Source organism: Gouania willdenowi, chromosome 22 (assembly GCF_900634775.1).
Source record: "Gouania willdenowi chromosome 22, fGouWil2.1, whole genome shotgun sequence".
Lineage (NCBI taxonomy): Eukaryota > Metazoa > Chordata > Actinopteri > Blenniiformes > Gobiesocidae > Gouania > Gouania willdenowi.
The window spans coordinates 14,450,045-14,467,098 of record NC_041065.1 but is presented as its reverse complement, the minus strand read 5'-3'; the positions used below and the strand labels follow the sequence as shown (position 1 = coordinate 14,467,098).

At 36.9% G+C, this 17,054-nt stretch overlaps 1 protein-coding gene across 1 annotated transcript; it reads right to left on the bottom strand.

Annotated features, from left to right (window-relative positions):
- Nucleotides 1-650: 650 nt before the first annotated feature.
- atg9a (ATG9 autophagy related 9 homolog A (S. cerevisiae)) lies at nucleotides 651-14,109 on the bottom strand. Its single transcript, XM_028437570.1, is given in 28 exon segments — nucleotides 651-1,947; nucleotides 2,038-2,174; nucleotides 3,945-4,215; nucleotides 4,308-4,426; nucleotides 4,542-4,608; nucleotides 4,610-4,759; nucleotides 4,875-5,009; nucleotides 5,011-5,079; nucleotides 5,081-5,089; nucleotides 6,212-6,391; nucleotides 6,708-6,739; nucleotides 6,742-6,863; nucleotides 6,976-7,163; nucleotides 7,257-7,387; nucleotides 7,469-7,636; nucleotides 9,009-9,129; nucleotides 9,691-9,749; nucleotides 9,752-9,787; nucleotides 9,790-9,829; nucleotides 10,779-10,920; nucleotides 10,996-11,083; nucleotides 11,086-11,144; nucleotides 11,294-11,318; nucleotides 11,321-11,357; nucleotides 11,843-11,886; nucleotides 11,985-12,136; nucleotides 13,740-13,798; nucleotides 13,950-14,109. Coding segments are annotated over 26 exon segments (2,541 nt in total). The 5' UTR covers nucleotides 12,088-12,136; nucleotides 13,740-13,798; nucleotides 13,950-14,109; the 3' UTR covers nucleotides 651-1,938.
- Between the last annotated feature and the right edge of the window lie 2,945 nt (nucleotides 14,110-17,054).

The following is a 17,054-nucleotide window of genomic DNA, read 5'->3' as shown; positions in this document are numbered from 1 at the left end:
TTGTATCAGATTCTACTGGGACTTTACTTCAAATTTCTTTTGAGTTTTAGGCAAATTTTCCTGAAAATTCTAAAGGAATTTTGTTGGATAGTTAACGAAAAATTGCAAGATTTTAGAAAAACTATTGTTACAATTCCAGATTAAAAACTAGCCAAATACGTATTTGGCAATTGAAAATTGGCAAAAATTTCAACCTGTATCTCTATTTGTTGACAAGTTATATAATGCAGAAAAAACATCATTGACATTACCCCTACGCGATGACATACAGTACGTGTCCTTAGTGCTGTATTAATAGCCTAGCCACTTTTCAATTGCCAAATACAATAATAATAACTCCTACGAGAACAATATATTTGGGAATTTTCAATTGCCAACTATAACGACTGTAGTCGTGAAAAAAGTATGCTAAGGGAGAACATGCAAAAATATCCCTGGTCTCCACTTCAGAGCTTTGTTGCTGTAGACTGGGACTTAAACCAAAAATCTGAATGCATTTATACACAGTTTAAACTAAGAACAACAAAGTACTTGGTTTTATGCCGGTAAGTGCGCAGAAATGACAATCAAACAGCCTTTTGTCATTTATTTATTAAATGTAGCTTCTCGACTTGTTTTTAAACACAATATTAACTTTCTTCTTTCGTTAATTTACAATTTTGACTTTTTTTTTTTTTTTTTTTACAAAGTATAGAAAACAAAAGCCACAATGTTGGGACTGAATTCACCAGATTTTCCAGTGTTCGTTACAGAAGTGCATCACAGCAAACACATTCCTGATTTACAACTTGCAATAAACTTGGCACATCTCTTTGTTAAATTAAAAAAAAAAAAAAAAAAACATATTTACAAAAAACCTGTATGCGTTAAGTGGCATCATCTCAATCAGTAGATGCGCTTGTGCAAAACCACTAAATCAATGAGTCGACTAAACAAGCAAGTAAATCTTCACCATGCGGAAATTAGGACTAGACAGTATTTATTTTTTCTGTATGACGTGATCGTTTTTCATATTACAAGCTTTACAGTTATTTTAATAACTATAAAAGATGTGAACAGGTTTTGGTGAATTTATTTTAAAACATCCCCCCTAAACACTTAAAGCTGGCTCAAACATAGTGAAAATCTGATGAGTCATCATAACACACCCTACTGTTGCTGTGACCTAACCTGAAAACATTTGTATACATTGAGCACGTGTGCAAGCAGAAAACATTCTGTGCAATCTTCATATTTCTATTTGAGAAAATAAGGCTCAAAATATGTGTATATATACTTATATATTATTTAAAAGAAAAGGTCAAATGTGAGACTAAAAATATCAGGTGTCAGCACAGGCTAAGTGTCTATAGATTATAATTTAAAATGATCCGGGGTCATCTGTAGTTGTGACATACTCTTTTGTGTTTAAGCAGTAATACAAAAAACAACCATTCAGAGCTGTATACTGTTAGTATAAGAACAGATTTAACCAAAACAATCTGTTGATAGAATAACACCATGTGCAAAATGCTTCCCTTCTTTTAGTAACCACAGCTCAGATTATTGGAGGTCACATACAGGCATTTCTGTGTTTTCCTAATAAAACATACCAATAAATATCCTTATGCGTGTTGGAGGTTAACAGCACATTCACTTTTGACATTATAAAGCAAGTGATGTCATCTAATGTCAGTAAAATATCTCTCTCTAGAAAGAAAAAAAAGGATCCTGGAGATCATCTTCTAGTTAGCAGACTCATTCTGTCTGCTGGATGATGTATGGAGTCTCTTCAGTGATGAATCTCAAATGTTCAGTTAGTCCAAATATTTTCTCTGCTTGAGTCTTGTGATGTATTGGTCCACCACTCAACAAGTGTGGATAAAGTTGGAGAAGTGATAATGTGCATGTGGATCAATGAAAAGTTAAGATGTGGAGTCTTAATCACACGACTCTTCATTATGTAACCTACAGTCAGAGGAAAAAGAGGCACATTTCATGATTTGCAGAGCAACTACAGATATTACATTAATGCTGAAGTACAAGCAAAGCATTCACCTTGTGTACGTGCGGAGGCATCTCATCCTCTGAACCCTCCTCTGGTACCGTCTCAGGGTGATGGGTCGCAGCCTGACCCTCCTCCGCCCATCCTCCCATTGGTACGCGGGCTGACCTCACCACCTTCCCCCCTGCTCCTAAAACACGCAACAAGAAACACCTTTTTACAGTAGCTTAAAACATAAAGATTTAACAATGGCTGGTGAGTGAACCAGTGCCAGTTTAGTGTAATAAGTTAAAAGAAGGAAAAGCCATCTCTTTTTGAGCATTGTTAGAGCCCGATATGTAACAACGACCCGGAATGTAACAAGTCCCGAATTGTAATAAAAAATGTAATAACTGGTCAATGATGTAACAAAAGTGCTCAGCCCGAAATGTAAAAAAAAAAAAAGAAAAATGTAATAAAACACACAATGTTACAACTGGTCTATAATGTAACAAGGTACTGACACAAAACATAAAAAGTGTGTTATTACAATATGGGACAGGCAAAATATTTTCCACTAATAGCCTAATAATTTTATTACATCATAGGGTGAGTCAATGATTTATGGATTAAAGCTTTGTTAATGCCCGATATGTAACAACGCCACAAATTATTATTATATATATATATAAAAAAAATGTAGTAAAACCTGAAATGTAATAACTGGTCAATAATATAACAAAACTACACAGCAATAATTACACATGATGGTCAAACCTAAAGGTGGCTACACCTGGATCTGTTCAAGTCTGGTAAAAACAATAAATTACTTTGTCATATATCAATCTTTTGATCTGCCACAATAATGTAATTAATTTAAATGAAAATACCTGAAGTTGATGACTTTTCTCAGCAATTTTTAGGTGAGATTTAAAAAGATTATTTAATTACAGAGCATAATTAATTAATCGCTAATTCTTTTTTTAATCTCCTGACAGTACTACTTTTACTTACATCACAGCATGAAGGAGTAAGGAGTAAACTAATGTCCTCATACAGTTAGGAGCTTGTGCTCTATGTTTTTCCCATTGAGTGTGTGTGCGTGTGTATAAACATATATTTAAAAAAAGTTTATATATATATATAAACTTTTTTTAATATATTGCGGGTAAAAATTCACTTTAGCGGATAACATTGTAGCGTTATTAGCCATTTTGGTTGGTGAAGAATGAAACACCACTGCTGCGTCTGATTGAGTCGGCAGGCTGCAGAAAGTCATTGTTGCCAGATTGAGAAATTTGAGGGTTTTTGTTTGTGTTTAGACTTTAAAACGTAATGTGTATCTGGCAACACTGCTTGGTTTACTAATCCTACATTTCCCATGAACACTATGTCGTGTCATTCAACAATTGGCTACGCGCTTACGTTAGCGTGATTGTTGTGGTTTGGTATCGGAGAAAACAAACAGCAGTGTTCCAGGGATCCAATTTTCATCTGAGTTGAGTTTGTTTATTAAGTTGTGAGAATATGTTTTATAACAGGTTCACTTCTCCAACACACCCAAAGTTCCATATTGTTACAACATTGCTTTTAAATTAAATGTTTATATTTTTACCATTTTAATGTATTTCTGCAATCAACTAAAATAAAAACTACTTAAAGAAATATGAATGACATCTATTCTGTGTCTCATAATGTAGTTTATTTACACTGGAAAAAAATTTGGCTGGTGGAAAATCTGGTTGGCTGGTAACTTTAGGAATCTACTAGCCATGCTGGTTGGTGATGTAAAAAGTTAATTTAAAGCCCAGTTGTTACATATCGGGCTGTAACAAGGCTGTGTAAAATCTGCTGGGAGAAAAAAGCTTGCTTTGTTCCCTAGATAGAACATTTCTAATCTATTAAAAGTCAAACCTTATCCATTTATTACAAATGGAATCAAATTCCCTTGAAATTTCAAGTAACCAAAAACAAGGTTAACCTGTAACGGGTCCAGTCTGTTGGTGCTGAGTGCTGTCGAGTGTTTCCGCCCCCTGCTGGCTAGAAGGAGTAAAGCTGGAAGACGTAGCGGGGGCAGGAGTTGCACTCGGACTGGGGGCTGCTGTTGGAAAAGTGTTGGAGCGATGTAAGTTTCCTGACCATCGGCTGGGTTCGCTTCTGACTTCGTCCGGCACGCTGTCACTGCTTTCATCGCTCGCCTGTCGATGCCACGTGTGACGACAGAGCTCGCCACGAGACTGCTGCTTATGGAGCTTCAGGGTAGGAAATAGGGTGAGATCAACACATTTAGATTCAGATGATTTGATAAATGAAATGCTTTTCATGTTTGACAATCCACATTTACCTCGTGAATATAAAGTGCGTGTATACTCATCTCAGTGGAGGCATACTCCGACAGCACCATACTGGTGAACTGACCCTCCCACGTACTGCTACCTGAGCTCATGGTTCGGGCATCAGTTCTACAGAGAGCGAGAAAATATGAAGACAATAAAGCATAAAAATGGCACAAAACTGTACTTTAAGGGGATTTGTGCATTAATTTTATGTGTTAAATAGTAGTAAATCATCAGTATACCTGATCCAGCCATTGTTCTGACAGTGTGGTAGTTGTTCTATGACCACCTTAAGCTGCCTCTCACGTGATTGACTGCGACTGATGGGGGAAAGCGAGTGCAATGCAGACCCTCCATCACCTAAGCCAACTACGTGGTTGGTCAAAGAGCCGTCGCGGCCAAAATTAAAAGAGGCCAGCGTTGAAGGATATGCCAAGAGGTTGGCAACAAGACTTCTTGGCTGCAGGGAGGAGAAACGGAAAGAGCTTACAATATGTTTTAAAGTGTCAACATTGGCATTACAACATGCAATTTTAGACAAGTATTAATACAAGATGAATGGTATTATTTCATACTTCAGACTCTGAAAAGGACAATGGCTGCATCTCAGAAAGAGTCCCCGTAGCCTCTCTTTGAACCTTTTCTTTCAGCTGACTGATGAAGTGTGTGGTCTCCTGAGGAGGTTGCCACTGAGGGTTGGTGATAGCAAAAATGCATCAGGGATAACTCCGTCTTCCCATCTTCTGCCTGTTGGTAGATGGATGCCTCCGTCTTTCCCTCAGGACATCCACTACAGAGAGGAAAAACGACAATCAGTCAGATTACGAACAAGACATTACAACAGAGGTCCTTTTTTTTCTGATCCATCTTTCATTGTTTTCAAAAAAGTTCAAAGTATTGTGTATTATCAAAAGGCAGGCAAACAGAGATGAGAGATTACTTACATATACCTATACAGCAATATTAAAAATAAAGCATGCAAAAGTAAGATAAGTCACAAGTATGCATAGAAGAAAAGTAGAATAAAATACACCCCATCCAACGCTTACCCACCAGGGTTGGGCTCAATTATAATTGTATTCCCGTAATTGAAAATTAATTACATTATTGGGGTAATTATAATTGTAATTTAAAAAATCTGTTACTGTTGTAATTAAATTGTAATTGAGTTTAGTTCATTCACAAAACTGGGGAACCATGTTACAGTTCCATGTACAGTTATATTTAATAATTGTTAACTACATATGTACATGTTTCATATCAAACCTTCCCACATTTCATTTTACAATTTAAATAAATATAAATCAAAAAAAGGCTCAGACGCCCACACCAAAATATTAAAACCAATATTTTCATTGATTATGAAGCCTAACAAGGTAACCAATAAATAGGAAAGAAATTTGATGATAGATATTAGTTTTTAGTGTATTTTACAGCTGATTAGGATCCGTTATCAAAAGAGATGCTAATAGAAAGCTAACTTTATTTGGTTATTTATTTCATTGTGATTAATTGTAATTCAACTTTAGTAATTGAGAATGTAATTGACTTTCTGAGGATAGAAAATAATTGTAATTGGAAAAAATGCAGGTCACTGTAATTGCAATTGAATTATAATCATGGGTAATCGAAAGCATAATTGTAACTCAAAAATGTAATTGACCCCAACCCTGATACCCACCCACCCACCCCGAGGACCCCTGGAATAGACCCAAAAGGAAAAAATAAATAACTAAATTAAAAATTAAAAATTAAAAAAGTAGTAAAGCTGTTCATAACAAGGCTTTTAAGAGTTCCTTTGGTATCAGACCATAACGATACATTATCAGGTTTTAGCATGGTGCATTCAGTTGCGCAGCATTCCATGTTTGCAATATAACGTAAGGTGTCCTTGTGATAGCAGCCCCCCTACCGCAGGATGTCCATGCTGCCTGATGTCCATTTGTGCAAATGAGCAGGTGTCCCCCACACCGACCACCTCCACCGTGAAGTTTCTAAAAAAATCTATGATTTCCAGAGATTTTCTCCTCAGACAGAAGATAAGGATGATTGGAGTCACCACAGGACTAAGCAGCTCCTCCAGAATAAACACCTGAAACAGAATAAACAGAAGTGACATGAGATGACTTTGTTGTATTCAGCGCTATAAAAATAACATTACATTTCATTACATTAAATTAAAATGTGGATTATTAATTATTATTCTAAAATACTTTTAAATGCCCACTGATAGAAATAAAACATGTTAAAACCATAGAAGAAAAAATAAATGCATTAGCACTTTGTCAGCGCAGGTGCAGTAGAACCAATAACTAATAACTAAAGTGGATTTATTCAGGAGTGATAGTAAAATTAACAACTAAAACCAAACGATTTAACATGTTCACCTCCTCGGTTTAGGTTTCTACTCACTGCTTGTACTGGAAGAGCTGGGAGAATGGTCTCTCGTCTCATATCTATGTGCATTACCCTGCCAGTGGTCAGGCATGTAATGAATATGAGCCAAGATGACGCGCAGCAGCTGTTCAGGACAGAACACCATGTGCTTATCAGGAATAAATGACCTGTCAGAGAAAAGGTGTGGAGAAAGAAAACTGAGTTTGCCAACATATTACCAAATGGACACTACAACAAATAAGATTGATCAAGGAGGGGGAAGACATTTTTGATTCCTACCTGCAGACTGTGATGCAAATTCCAAGCAGAGTGATTGATGAGAGAACGTGTTCCACTGCGAGAACATCCTCATCATAGATGGTCAGAGTGATGAGAACGGCGAGAAGGGACCCAGCGAAAAAGGCTATGTTTTTAGCCACCACACTCAGCAGTGGTGAAAGGAAGCAGTTCATATACTTGGATGCTGGCTGCAGAAAAAAGAACCAGTGAAAATGTCAAGAAGCAATAATGATTGTCTCTAAAGGAAAAAGGAAGATCCTTGGTCCCAACCATTATCTCACCTTGTAGCCTTTGCTGAGGCGAGACATGAGCTCGTGGTCTAGCTCATTGAAGTGACGCAGGTAACAACTGCCATACAGAGACCAACATCTGGCCCCCAGAGAGCCAGGCTCTCGTTTGATCACCCTGCAAACACAAAACAATTTTTCATGAAACAACTCCAGACAGACACTGTTATCAGAGCTGATGTGTACGAAGCATTTACCTCTGTGTAAACTGAAGAAGGCGTACAGAATCTGCCACACCAGAATAACTGGACAGAGTAGCAGATTTGCAATCCCAATCCAGAGGATACGAGACGCTAATCTGTCTGCGAGCTCAAGACGGTTACCTCCTCTCTTATACTCAGGTTTCAGACTCCACTCATTCTCAAACAATGAGCCTACAGATTATTAAGAAAAAGCAATCACGTCCTTTAAAATCAGCACCACATCATAGTCTAATATATTAATGTAAAAATACTTCATACATTGTTTAACAATCACTTTAAGACTTCAACATACTTTTCTAAAAAACAGAAGTTTGTTCTGCAGAGGTCTGTGGGAACTGTTGAGTGATTGGTCAGAAATCTAATGCCGGCGTGGCTTGCGTCATTGTTCCACCCCTGGGTCAGTTGGCAAACTGCGCTCTAATGTGTTAAAATGAAATGGCGTGGTCTGATGCCTATTTTGAAGTCATTAAAATGATAGCCAGCGCTTTTAAAATAGTTCAGATGTGTTCTCTCCTCCTTCTCCTTTACCCCTAGGAACAGGAAAATGCTGAACATTTATTGTGTTCAGCAGGTTTCCGTCAGATTTCAACTCGTGAACATTTTAGTTTGTGAAAAGTTTCTGACAGCATCGGTGGTGAACACTGTGACAGCATTAAAGCCTCACCTGTGCTGACTCATCCCCACTTAAAAGTAGGGTAGGCAATTTTCAAAAGCTAGCATGATTTTGAATGTAGCCTCTCCGACGGCTCCGCCTTTACCCCTCTCGCCCCTGCGCTCTGTGCTCTGTCTCACTCACATGCATGCGCACAGCTGCTGCAGAAGGGGAGCTCAGCTCATCGCTTGTATTGTGTAGAAACTTCTTGTCTCATGTCTCATTCAGCAGTAAGTAAACAAGAAACTTTACCATTATATATGTTAAAAAACGTGACTAAAAACTCTGTTTTAACTCTGTCAGCGGTGACGCGCTTTCAGTGTGAGCTCGAGCATGTGAAGGATCGAGAACGAGCAGGGAGACAGGGAGACGTGATTGATTTTTTAAAAAAAAAACCGGTTCGTTCTTTTCCATTGATCGAAGTTATTACAGGTTTACAGCTGCTACAGATGACAGATTTTCTTCGCTCTTTTTTCAGAACACATAAGATCATAATTTCTGTCAGGACATAAAGACAATTTCAACCAAAAGCTTAAAAAGTGTATCTGGAGAAAATTGCCTACCCTAGCTTTAAACTGATACATGTAAAACATGTAAACTCTGCTCTTAGCGTGACTGCATTTTCCCTCTTCATCTATTCACCCTTCACCACTTCAAACATATTTTCATTTTCCATCACTTGAAGATCCCTTAAAGCTCATGTAGCTCATGGGCGTGTCCATGTCAGCTAACGTAATGTGTTTTGAATGAAGATTTGAATTAAGAGTATGTTCTCTCAGATCTCAATAGAACTTCTTCATTCCACTTCAGAATAACTAAGTTTTCCATTCTTGCAAAATGTATAGAAGCTTTGGTGTTGTACTCAATTAAAAAAAAGAAAAAGAAACAAACCTGGTCCCCAAAAGAAAATTAGCTCAAAGTTGTATTTGAGACCTCGAGTGTAAAAAACACAATCACCAAGGACAGGAAATCGAAATCTCACAGGCAGAAGAGATTTGTTGAACATGGCAACCTGGGGGGGAAAAAAAACAAAAAGATGTGGTTTTAACAGATCGAGCCTATCCATGCTTACATAGGTTGTCAAACCACATTATCAGTCAATTGGAGGGCTAACACATTAATACAGACAGCCACAGTCCTAAACACGTAGAAATTCCAATGAACATGGCTGATTTTAAACAATAGAAGTAACCACTGTCTGCCCATAGACTGCATGTGCCTCTTGGTGACTTTTAATGTTTTATTTCATGAACTTGTATGTTTTAATATCTGATGATTGTCTCTTCTCAAATACTGTTGTTTTTATATGTAAATATAAGTGTGATATGTAATTATTTTTCATGTAATTTGTGTAATTAGTATTCGTTTAGGGTGACAATTGAACATTCTGTCCAGGTACTGCAGATGAAAAATAGTCTTTTGGCTACATCTGGTATATTTTCAGTATTCATATTAATGTAGACTATCCTGTTCAATAAATAAATAAATAAATAAATAGATGTGACTAACGTAAGCATTATCATCAAAGCAAAATAGTCCTACGCGTCGAGACTTTTCATACATTTATACACACCATGTAGTTCTTGAAACGGAGGATTCTATGGTAAATGTCAAGCTCTGTTAGTTCCTTTTGTGAATGCAGATCTGGTGCTCCTTTTGAATCTCAACCATCTTGCTTGAACCTCCTGCCATGTTGCATACGGGAGATCTGACTGTCACACAAATCAGAACACAGGTTAATAAATCCATTGTAAACACAACAGGGATTAGTTGATGTGTGTGTGCTAAAGTCTTAAAGGGATCCTCCACTGTTTTTACAATGTGGCCTAAAACCCTGTATATGTCCTTATAGAAGATCTATGCCTAACAACACATTATTTTGCACCATATTCGTTTTTATTAACTTTTAAACAAGGACTCCTTTACCCTTTTACATTTACCCATTGGCGATGTGATTAGCCCCTTTGAGTCCATTGAGTTAATAGGAGGTGAAGCATTCAGGATCATTTAGCAGCTTTTTCAGTCAAAATGGCAACTTGTGCTGCTTTGGGTTGCTCTAAAAAATCAGCAAAAGTTACAAAATTTGATGTAAACGACAGTTCCCACTCTGCTGTTTCGTAGACGCCATTAATAAGAGAAGAAGTGCTCTGTGCGCATGGAAATAAAAATAACCAGGATTCACTGCTGCTCATTAGAATCAGCAGTGAATCCACTGCTCTGCTTCTCTTATTAACGGCGTCTACGAAACAGCAGAGTGGGAACTGTCGCCCCCTGCGGCCAGAGATTTTTTCGGGGTCACGTTTTAATTCATCATCTCTGTAACAAAAGAGATTTTACATCAAATGTTTTAACTTTTACTGATTGTTTGAGCAACCAAGTCATTTTGACTGAAAAAGCTGCTTCAATAATCCTGAATGCTTCAACTCCTATAGAACTCAATGACTAAAAGGGGCTAATTGCGTCACCATTGGGTAAAGTAAAGGGTAGAGTAGTCCCAGTTTTTAAAAAGTTAATAAAACAAATATGGTGCAAAATAATGTGTTTGTCAAGATCTTCTAATAAGGACATTTCAAAGGTTTTAGGCCACGTTTGTATAAACAGTGGAGGGTCCCCTTAAAGATCTCTGGAAACATTTTCTGATATTGTCTTCTCCTGTCTTACCATTGTCATCTTCAAAGCATTGACGTAGAAAGATCGAATCTCCCAGTAGCAACACACATTATAGATGAATTTGACCATCCGATGGAGCCAAAACACTCCAGAGATTATGAGCACAAAGATGACCAACCCATTATCTTGGATCCTGTAAAGAAAGCAGTCATTTATGAAGATCTGTGGAGTTTCTCAGTCATTACTCAAAACACTGAGCAGACCCCACCGTGCACTACACACGTCCATGGGGAGAAAGGCATCAGGCAACGTGACTTTAGATGAATCGGTGTGATTCACAGACTTGTTGGCAAAAGGACGTCATAATCCACACAGTTGGCTAAAAACACAGTGAAGCCAACCACAAACAGCAGCTGACTGCACGAGAAAGTAAACAAAGAAAGTCTTTGAAGCGACAGGAAATAATAATACAAACAATTAAAAAGCATGAGGCTGCTTTTTTTACTCTGTTTATGTGTTATGTTATGCATGTTATGTACAAATAAAATGTCTAACTGGATACATACATCAGCTCAAATATCTCTCCCAGCACATACAGGTGAATCCATTCTTCTGGTGCAAATTATAAACGTATGAACTATTAAGAAGAATCTAATGTTGAACAACAAGTTCAAAAAAGCTTATAGATTCATATTTACAATGTACTATAATCAATGCACACACCGACTTTCACAATAAGGCTAACAAAACAAGAGAGACAGTTATCAACATCCCTCTCCAGATTGGTTGTCATTATAACCTTACAACCTTTTCCTAAACGTTCTAAATCCAAAGAACGGTTTCTAAGAAAAGCTGTCCCCTTTGAAAATATGTCGACGAGAGGACAATAAATGGAACAAAGGGCAATAACCCCGGAAAAAAATAATTGCGCACTTCTTATTTTCGAACTCCATCAAGGTCTTGAGACCCAGAAGCCAGCACACCAATTTGGTTATCCTATCTTAAATAATTTCTGAGAAAAGCTGCCCCTTTAACTCGGACGTACGGACGGAGCTCAAACATATATCCCACTTCCACACTTTACGGCGGGGAATAATAAAGTATGTACAAAGGATATTCTCTGAAGAGAGGTCCAAGTTCTATATGTGATGCCAATGGGCTAAAAAAAGAAAAGGAAGAAATAGTAAGAGTTAACTCGTCAGAATTAGTGTAAAACCATGAATAAGCATTTCTCTGTGATGTGGAATCTGACGTACCATTTGGCTCCTTCAGGCACATGCATCAGCAGGTTCTCCTCCCCAGGTGGAGAATCGCTGTAGGATGCCTCCAGGCGCTGATATTCGGTATCAAAGTGTGCCATGGTGACAAAAGCTTCAGTTTCCTTTGGTGGCTTTACCTTCTGCTACGGACTGGAAACACAAAGAGACAGATGAAGAATATCAAACAATAAAAATGTAAAGAGAGCTGCATAAAAAAATTTAACTTCTACATCAGTGTGGTGGCAAAGACTTCTTAATATTACTTTAAAGTACCTGTTCCCAATAATGTTTTTTTTCTCTTCACGACTGACTTTACATATAGGTGACCAATCAAGTAAGGAGGTCAAAGGTCAGCAGAGCCGTGAGCCTGTTACTGACAAATCAGTTCAATCTTTATAACATTGTAAACATAAGCTAAGAGAACATTTACTTTTTATAAAAACACTATGAACCCACTTACTCACTATTACAGGAACTTTCACTATGTATCCTAATCTCAACTTTCTCTTATCTTATGTTTGCTTTTGCCATTTCTAGTTTAAATTAATAAAAAGCATTCATAACAGAAAGACAGACATTCCCCGCCAGATTGGTTCTCATTATAACTCACAACCTTTTCCTAAATCTAACTTAGACGTATACTAAGAAAATATTATCACATCAGAATAAAAATTATTCACTATCTTAAATTATTTTCTAAGAAAAGCTGTCCCCTTTGAAGATACCTTGAACAGAGTAAAGAATTGGCACGAGGGCAATAACTCCGGAAGAAATAATTGCGCACTTCTCATTTTCGAACTCCATCAAGGTATCGATACCCTGAAACCACACACCAAAATTGGTTATCCTATCTTAATTATTTCTAAGAAAAGCTGTCGGCTTTGAAGAAACCTCGAACAGACAAAAAAGGAACAAGGGCAATAACTCCTAAAAAAAAGTTCTGTGCTTCTAATTTTTTAACTCCGAATTTGGTTATCCTATCTGAGAAAGTTGCTGAGAAATCCTGTCCTCTTTAACACGGACGGACGGATGGATGCACGGACGGTGCTCAAACCTATATCCCCCTTCCACATTTTGTGGCGGAGGATAATGATAGGGGTGTCCTGACACAACTTTTTCCACTTCCGATACAATAACGTATCAGCAAGTACACAGCATTGTGTATTTGCTGATACCAACTGTAATGCAATACAATATCAGTGCAAATCACACTTATTTTGTAAAAATGAATGTTATAAAATACTTGATTAAGTGATATCACTCAGAGAACAATAGTCAGCAACAGTAGGTATGAGGAAAAACTGACCCATATAGTAGAAGTGCTTGAGATACAGGCCGATATAATAAGATTTAAATTTTTGTTGTTGTATTTTTTATGATACTAGACTGATATTCGATATTAACATCGGATCGGGACACCTCTACTTAATAACATTCTAGACATTTTTTCTGTCATATTTTATTTTGTGTAACACACCCTTCTCTGGGTGTGTTATTAGAAGATGAATTTGTAAATGATAATACACAGCATTGTATAAAATGTAAAGGTTGTGAACGCCTGACTTAAGCCTGGGAAAATATCGTCAAAGGTGTTTATATTACAAATTGATCACTAAGATACTAAATAAATACTTTGTTTGACACAGAAAAATGGTTAGGAAATAAATCTAGAGGGCGGTTGAACATCAACATGGTTCTTTAGCTCCATCCTTAGCTTATTACAGCACATGTTTGTGTCTTATTGTCAGCTCACCCCCATTGCAGCACTGTAAGAACCAGAATCCAGATGTGGCGTTTAGTCGACATTTCCAGCTGTAGAACATGTGAAGAAAGAAGCCCCAGCAGTTAAAACCCCAGCTGTGACACATGAACACAGAACGCTCAGGTGTTGTTGTCGTGCTTTGACAGCGCAGGCCCGCCTCTCCACCAAAACACGTCAAACCACACAGTACGGAAGCCTCACCGTTTAACTCCTCCGCCTCCTCCCGTCGAGTATGAATAGTGAACTCCAGGAAATAAATACGATATAAAACCTGCCCCTTTCTAAATTTTTACACACACCATCTCAAAACAGCAGACGAATTGGTTTCGTTTTCCAAACACCTCCTAAGGAGTCACATCCGTCACAGTAAAGGGAAAATGACGCTATCCAATCAGAGCAGGCGCTTTGTAAAGGACAGTCAAATGAGCCAATCAAAGCGGCGAATGTCAGACTCCTTTGCCATATGTACAGAACTAGCCAATAAGCGTTTTCAGAGGCGGTTCTTAGGGCGTGTAATAAGATGTAGTTTCTTACCGTCACCACCTGGATGTTTGTAGTTCTAAAGCAGAGGTCGCCAACCTTTTTGAAACTAAAAAGGCACTGAATAATCCGAAGGGCTATCAATTTGATAGACTATTCTTAGATATGTTTTTTCACTTGTGAGATAACGAAGAAAGACATGCAACACTTTATTTTTTCTAAATTTATGCAATTGTATTAATTTTCATAACATTTCATAGCAAATCATCAAGTTCCTATTTTACAAGCCACTACCTAAAAAACGTTAAACTAATGGTAAAGCATGTTAACCTATTTGGACAATTTTGTAATATTCAACAAAAAAAAATTCCACTTTGCATTAAAAAAAAACACATACCTTATGACAATCTAAACACCAAATCGGTACCTGCACAACAACACCACAAGGCTTCAAAATTGCAAAATATATTACATATTTATTATAAACTATTCTGGTTATTGTCTTAACAATTTTGCTTTTGTTCTGGTAAATCTTCTTTTATTTTTTAAAAATCATAGTGAAGCTTTAAGGTAAATAATCGCCCTTATAACAAATTCATGTTTATTATATACATAACAGGTGTATTGCAACACATAATGCATATCACCTAGAACCTCAAAAGGCACAGAATTTCAGTCACAGGTAATGGAACTGCAAACTACTTAACTAAATGTTTTTTTTTTTTTGCTGTAACTTTTCTTAAACAATCTTGCGGCTTGTGTCGGACTGATTTTAGGAGAAAAAAATCACTTCTAGTATAAGAGATAAATTGATCATTATCTGTGAAGTTAATTATTAAAATAATATTAGTAGTTACAATGTGAGTGCTAATTATGTGTTTGGTATTTGGCTTTTTATATTAATGTAAAGGACATGAGCTGATTCTTTTGGCTGAACTGGCTGACCTTCTCTGGCACGGTGTCTTATTGAATATTCATAAGCGACTGTTAAGCCTCTGGAGTGACAGCTGGTCATTGGTTCGCTGTTCATTGCATTAGTTACACGTACCCCAAAGACTATGCATTATCTTAAATAATGACAATATGATTAACCTATTTTTACACATGGCATCTGAATGTAAACTGTAAAGACAGATATGCTATCAGCAGTTATTTTAATCAGTTACTGAGTGATTTTTGCCAGAAGGCTAATTTCATGTTCATTTATTCCAGTGATTCTCAAGTGGGTCGCGAACCTGTACTGGGTGGGTTGGAAACAGCTGGTCAAAAATAAATAAATACTTAATATCTCTCATAATGGACTTGTCTTTTATTTTGAAAGACAGTTTTCTTTTTACAGGCACATGTTACACAGAAAAAATATGGATTCATGTTGAAAAAAACTTCATATATAAGCTGTTTTTTAAATACTAACTTTGGTTGGTCGAATTCTAAAAAAAAAAAAAAAAGAAAAAAGGGTGGGTCACGATTTAATGACAGAGGCAAAATGTGGGTCCCTGGGTGAGATCTGTTGAGAACCCCTGATTTATACCATCATGAATATGGTGTATTTTTGGAGGGACCGATGGTGCACTATGGCAGCCTCGCTTCCTTTAGTCTGCCTCAGTGCAGCTGTGGCTACAATAGTAGCTTACCACCACTAAGTGTGGGGTCAAAGAATAATGCAGTGCAATGTAAAGTGATTTGAGTGTAAATAAATATATATATATATATATATGTAATATATATATATATGTATATGAAATCCAATTCATTATTATATTATACGATTTAGGCTTTATTCAAACGACTCATGTGGAAATTGTTTATTTATTTATTTAATTATCTGTTGAATAAAACATTTTGGACATAGCTGATGGGTGAATTTCCTGGATCAGTCTGATATCAGTAATGAATCATGAACAATCTATTGTGTCTCTAAAAGCATGTATACTTTCTGCTGAATACTGTAGCTGGTTGATAAGATTACCAAACTGTCTCTTGGGAATCAGGGGTTTGCAGTGACTGCTAATTTGTTTCAAAGGTTGGTAACAGGGAACGTGAGGGTGGGCTGTGGCAGCTGGGTGTGTTTGGGGTCTGTGGAGGGGGAGGAGGAAAGGAGACAACATGAAGTCATCTCTCCAGAGTCAAATATGACATCAACGGTTTTCCGGTACAAAGGGTCATATAAACCTTGCACAGCAAATGTTATCCCTTCACATTTAGGGGTTCCATAGTCCAAACTCGTTGCACCCGATTTAGAGATTTCTCTATTTATTCATCTAAAATCCCATTGCCAATTTTGGATTAGAAACATGTACAAATGACAAGGCTCTTGAGTTTCCTGCTTTCACTGAGGAGCTATTTGTTTTTGTGTACCAGAACAACATGTAAAGCCTCGGTAAATGTGTTGTAGGACTCAAGCACACGGTTTGAATTCAAACTTATCTTCCTAATTTCTGAAGACCCAATAATTTAATAAAGTTTCAATCATACAATTCTATAACAATGTGAAAAATTTAAATGAAACATCGTCATCCACTTAAAATGTGCCTCAAATGTCCCTCAAAAACCATAATTTGTATTGTTCTTGTGTTCAACCTTATCTACGGTGGCTGAGAAGTGCAAAACACATTTACAAATACCACAACACATTAACAAATCATTGCAATTTAATAGGGAACGTGAGCTGGGTTTAGACCGTCGCGAGACAGGTTGGTTTTATCCTACAGATGATGTGTTGTTGCAAATTGTAAATTTGCCACAAATTTACAATTTTGAAAACAAATGTATGTAATTATATATATATATATATATAAATACAAATAGCAAAACACTTTTACAAAT